At 44.9% G+C, this 6,237-nt stretch overlaps 1 protein-coding gene across 1 annotated transcript; it reads left to right on the forward strand.

Moving 5' to 3' along the window:
- The first annotated feature begins 4,595 nt into the window (after positions 1-4,595).
- LOC138368630 (uncharacterized) lies at positions 4,596-5,255 on the forward strand. Its single transcript, XM_069331262.1, has one exon. The coding sequence runs from the start codon at positions 4,596-4,598 to the stop codon at positions 5,253-5,255; it is 660 nt and encodes a 219-aa protein (XP_069187363.1).
- The last annotated feature ends 982 nt before the right edge of the window (positions 5,256-6,237 follow it).

Here is a 6,237-nt window from a genome sequence, read left to right on the forward strand (position 1 = left end):
CTATCCTGGGGTTCTGTGTCTCCATCACCATCCTGGGGTTCTGTGTCTCCATCACCATCCTGGGGTTCTGTGTCTCATCACCATCCTGGGGTTCTGTGTCTCCATCACCATCCTGGGGTTCTGTGTCTCCATCACCATCCTGGGGTTCTGTGCCTCCATCACCATCCTGGGGTTCTGTGTCTCATCACCATCCTGGGGTTCTGTGTCTCATCACCATCCTGGGGTTCTGTGTCTCATCACCATCCTGGGGTTCTGTGTCCCATCACCATCCTGGGGTTCTGTGTCTCATCACCATCCTGGGGTTCTGTGTCTCATCACCATCCTGGGGTTTTGTGTCCCATCACCATCCTGGGGTTCTGTGTCCCATCACCATCCTGGGGTTCTGTGTCTCATCACCATCCTGGGGTTCTGTGTCCCATCACCATCCTGGGGTTCTGTGTCTCATCACCATCCTGGGGTTCTGTGTCTCCATCACCATCCTGGGGTTCTGTGTCTCATCACCATCCTGGGGTTTTATGCCTCCATCACGTAAATAAAGAAGGGCAGAGAGTTATTAGGGTTAAGCGCCAAGCCACAACGACTATATAACACTGGGAAGGGGTCAGGATAAGGACTGGGGGGATGGGACGGTGGGAAAGGAATGGTGCCCAACCACTTGGTGGACGGTCGGGGATTGAACGCCGACCCGCATGAAGCGAGACCGTCGCTCTACCGTCTAACCCAAGTGGCTGAGCGAACAAGCAGTGGTCTAGGAAAGTTAGATCGTCATCTGTTTCCGGTAAAGTGCGAAGTGTTTTACTATCAAGAGAAGAGATGGATTAACAAGCATTAGCCCATCTTTACCAGCACGGATCTAATTGGGTAATTACGCATCAAGGCTTTCAAATTTTTTACCAAAATCGTTTCATTACATGTGGAATAAACACGCCACAAAATACAACAGTAACTAGGAAAGCTTATTATAAGAAAGTTATATATTATCATCATAATGTAATTATTGCAGGACTCAAAGGTATTTATATAACTGAAGACCAAGACCAGAGTCACGATATAAAATATATATAAATATGTACCAAATGAACTTGGTATATATTTATACCAAGTTCATGATAGTGATATAGGGCCATAGTGGTGTTATAGAGCCATGGTAGTGTTATAGAGCCATGGTGGTGTTATAGAACCATGGTGGTGTTATAGATCCATGATGGTGTTATAGAGCCATTGTGGTGTTATAGAGCCATGGTGGTGTTATAGAGCCATGGTGGTGTTATAGAACCATGGTGGTGTTATAGAGCCATGATGGTGTTATAGAGCCATTGTGGTGTTATAGAGCCATGGTGGTGTTATAGAGCCATGGTGGTGTTATAGAGCCATGGTAGTGTTATAGAGCCATGGTGGTGTTATAAAACCATGGTGGTGTTATAGAGCCATGATGGTGTTATAGAGCCATTGTGGTGTTATAGAGCCATGGTGGTGTTATAGAGCCATGGTAGTGTTATAGAGCCATGGTGGTGTTATAGAGCCATCATGGTGTTATAGAGCCATTGTGGTGTTATAGAGCCATGCTGGTGTTATAGAGCCATGGTGGTGTTATAGAGCCATTGTGGTGTTATAGAGCCATGATGGTGTTATAGGGCCCTGGTGGTGTTATAGAGCCATGGAGGTGTTATAGTGCCATGGTGGTGTTATAGAGCCATGGTGGTGTTATAGAGCCATGGTGGTGGTATAGCGCAATGGTGGTGTTATAGAGCATAATGGTGTTATAGAGCCATGGTGGTGTTATGGAGCCATGATGGTGTTATGGAGCCATGATGGTGTTATAGAGCCATGGTGGTGTTATAGAACCATGGTGGTGTTATAGAGCCATCATGGTGTTATAGAGCAATGATGGTGTTATGGAGCCATGGTGGTGTTATGGAGCCATGACGGTGTTATAGAGCCATGATAGTGTTATAGAGCCATGGTGGTGTTATAGAGCCATGACGGTGTTACAGAGCCAAGATGGTGTTATAGAACGATAATGGTGTTATAGAGCCATGGTGGTGTTATAAACCCATGATGGTGTTATTGAGCCAAGATGGTGTTATAGAGCCAATATGGTGTTATAGAGCCAGGATGGTGTTAAAGAGCCATGATGGTGTTGTAGAGCCATCATGGTGTTGTAGAGCCATGGTGGTGTTATAGAGCCATGGTGGTGTTATAGAGCCATGGTGGTGTTACAGAGCCAAGATGGTGGTATTGAGCCATTATGGTGTTATAGAGACATGATGGTGCTATAGTGCCATGGTGTTATAGAGCCATGATGGTGTTATAGAGCCATGGTGGTGGTATAGAGCCATGGTGGTGTTATAGAGCCATAGTGGTGTTATAGAGCCATGGTGGTGTTATAGAGCTAAGATGGTGTTATAGAGCCATGGTGGTGTTATAGAGCCAAGATGGTGTTTTAGAGCCATTATGGTGTTATAGAGCCATGATGGTGTTACAGAGCCAGGATGGTGTTATTGAGCCATGATGGTGTTATGGAGCCAAGATGGTGTTAAAGAGCCATGTTGGTGTCATAGAGTCATGATGGTGTTATAGAGCCATGATGGTGTTATAGAGCCATGGTGGTGTTATAGAGTCATGATGGTGTTATAGAGCCAAGATGGTGTTAAAGAGCCATGATGGTGTTACAGAGCTAAGATGGTGTTATAGAGCCATGGTCGTGTTATAGAGCCATCATGGTGTTATTGAGCCATGATGGTGTTATAGAGCTAAGATGGTGTTAGAGCTATGATGGTGTTGTAGAGCTATCATGGTGTTATAGAGCCATGGTGGTGTTACAGAGCTAAGATGGTGTTTTATAGATCCATGGTGTTATAGAGCCATGATGGTGTTATAGAGCCATGATGGTGTTATAGCGCCATGATTGTGTTACAGAGCCATCATGGTGTTATAGAGCCATTATGGTGTTATTGAGCCATGATCGTGTTATAGATCCATGGTGTTATAGAGCCAAGATGGTGTTAAAGAGCCATGATGGTGTTACAGAGCTAAGATGGTGTTGTAGAGCCATGATGGTGTTATAGAGCCATTATGGTGTTATAAAGCCATGATGGTGTTACAGATCCAAATGGTGTTATAGAGCCATGATGGTGTTGTAGAGCCATCATGGTGTTATAGAGCCATCATGGTGTTACAGAGCTAAGATGGTGTTATAGAGCCATTGTGGTGTTATAGATCCATGATGGTGTTATAGAGCCATGATTGTGTTATAGAGCCATGATGGTGTTACAGAGCCAAGATGGTGTTAATGAGCCATGATGGTGTTATAGAGCCAAGATGGTGTTATAGAGCCATGGTGGTGTTACAGAGCAAAGATGGTGTTATAGAGCCATGGTTGTGGTATAGAGCCATCATGGTGTTATAGAGCCATGATGGTGTTATAGAGCTATGGTGGTGTTATAGAGCAATGATGGTGTTATAGAGTCATGATGGTGTTATAGAGATATGGTGGTGTTATAGAGCAATGGTGGTGTTATAGAGCCATGATGGTGTTTTAGAGCTATGATGGTGTTATAGAGCCATGATGGTGTTATAGAGCTATGGTGGTGTTATAGAGCAATGATGGTGTTATAGAGTCATGATGGTGTTATAGAGATATGGTGGTGTTATAGAGCAATGGTGGTGTTATAGAGCCATGATGGTGTTATAGAGCTATGATGGTGTTATAGAGCCATGATGGTGTTACAGAGCCATGATGGTGTTATGGAGTACATCAATACATCACGCAGAAGTATATCGAGGCAGCAGCCAAGTTTGTCCCGGTCCAAAAGGAAAAACACGAATTGCAGACAAGAAACCCATGGTTTAATCAGAGATGTTAGCTTCATAAGCAACTAAGTACAAGGACGCGGAGAAACTATATAAATAACAGACCACCAGAGAGAAGATGAAGATACCAGAGGGCCAGGAATGTGTACCTGAGGGTAAGAAGAGAGACAGACACACAGTACGAACATGACATAGCAAGTAAGGCAAAGACTCAACATAATTGCTGCACAGTCACATGAAAAGGAAATCGAGAGTGAAGGAATACAGTTGAGGATAGAGGCAGATAGGTTCATTACTAAGGACAAGTAGGTGTGAGATACACAATAGCGGTCCCCTTACTTGCATACCTTGCAAGGTGATGGAGAAGATTGTGAAAAAAGTTGTAGAACATCTAAAAAAAGAGAACTTTGTAACACTTAACCAGATTAGTTCAGGGATGGTAAATCTTTCCCCACATGTTTAATACTGTGACCAGGTGACAAAAGTCAGGCAAGAAAGAGAAGGGTTGACATACTTCATATTTAGGAGTGTCAGAAAGCCTTTGCCACATCACCCTATATGTGACTAGTGCACAAGCTGGAGATGCTGGCAGGAGTGAAAGGGAATGTACTCCATTGGATAAGGGAGTACCTAAGCAACAGAAGACAGCGAGTCACTGTGAGGGGTGAGGTCTCAGAGTGGCGAGACGTCACTAATGGAGTCCCACAGGGATCAGTCCTTGGATCTATCCTGTTTCTGATATATAAACGATCTCCCATGAGGAAATAGATTCGTTCCTCTCAATGTTTGCTAATGAAGCGAAACTTATGAGAAGGATTAAGACAGAGGAAGATATCAAGCAACTACAAGATGGCCTAGACAAACTCAACAAATTGTCCAACAAATGGCTACTAAAGTTTAACTCAAGTAAATGTAAAGTAATGAAGCTAGATGACGGAAGCAGGAGCCCAAACACAAGGAACAAACTGGGAGATGACGTCCTCCATGAATCTGACAGAGAGACAGGCCCAGGAGGTGATATCACGCCGAACCTGTCTCCTGAAGCCAACATCAAAAAAAGGCCACATCATACATCAGTAACGTATACGAGGTTGGCTAACATCAGAACTGCTTTAAGAAATTTGTGTAAGGAATCACTTAGAACCTTTTATACCACATATGTCACACCAATTCTGGAATATGCGGCTCCTGCAAGAAGTCCATACCTTGTCAAGCATAAGACGAAGCTGGAGAAGGTTCAAAGGTATGCTACCAGACTAGTCCCAGAATTACGAGGTATGAATTACGAGGAAAGGCTGCTTGAATTGCAACTCACGATACTGCAAGACAGAAGAGTTCGGGAAGACATGATTACCACATACAAAATTTTAAAAGGAACTGACAGGGCAGATAAAGAGAGATTATTTAAGACAGGTGGTACTCGCACACGGGGACACCTGTGAAAATTGAGTAGGAAAATGAGCCATAAAGACTCTAGAAAGAACTTTTTCAGTGTCTGAGTAGTTAATAAATGGAATGCATTAGGCAGTGATGTGGTGGAGGCTGACTCCATACGTAATTTTGAAGGTAGATATGATAGAGCCCAGAAGACTCAGGAACCTGTACATCAGTTGACACAGTCACAGTTGAGTGACGAGACCAAAGAGCCGAAACTCAACATCCCCCCCCTCCCCACAAGCACAATTAGGTGACTACACACACAAACGCATACACGAACACAAACACACACACACACACAGGTGTACAGATTGAGGTAAAAGATTATCAAATTCTCGTTCAGGATATCATATATATTTAAAAATCTCAGAGTGGCTCATTTAGGCAGAGGTAACGCATAAGGGATATCTTGACACATACAAGCACGCCCGCCCATGTACGTATACACGCACACAAGTGTGCACACGCTAAAACAGACACACACACACGTGCACACACACGTGCACACACACACACACACACACACAATTGTTCAGTTAGGGGAAAAGGCATTAACACCTGGGATAGGACCTTACTATTCCCCCCCCCCCTCTTGACCCCACCATCTGACCTGACCTGACTTAGTCGCCATCTCCGCCCACCCCCAGTCCCCCGCATCGCCCATACACACACTCTTCCCCTCCCCACTCTCCCTCTCTCCCACTCCCTCTCTCCCACTCCCACTATCTCTCTCCTGCTCTCTCTCTCCTGCTCTCTCTCTCTCTCTCTCTCTCTCTCTCTCTCTCTCTCTCTCTCTCTCTCTCTCTCTCTCTCTCTCTCTCTCTCTCTCTCTCTCTCTCTCTCTCTCTCTCTCTCTCTCTCTCTCTCTCTCTCTCTCTCTCTCTCTCTCTCTCTCTCTCTCTCTCTATCTCTCCCTCCCTCCCTCCCTCCCTCCCTCCCCCTCTCCCTCCCTCTCTTTCCTTCCCCCTCCCTCCCCCTCTCCCTCCC

This window comes from Procambarus clarkii, chromosome 3, assembly GCF_040958095.1.
Source record: "Procambarus clarkii isolate CNS0578487 chromosome 3, FALCON_Pclarkii_2.0, whole genome shotgun sequence".
NCBI classification, from domain to species: domain Eukaryota; kingdom Metazoa; phylum Arthropoda; class Malacostraca; order Decapoda; family Cambaridae; genus Procambarus; species Procambarus clarkii.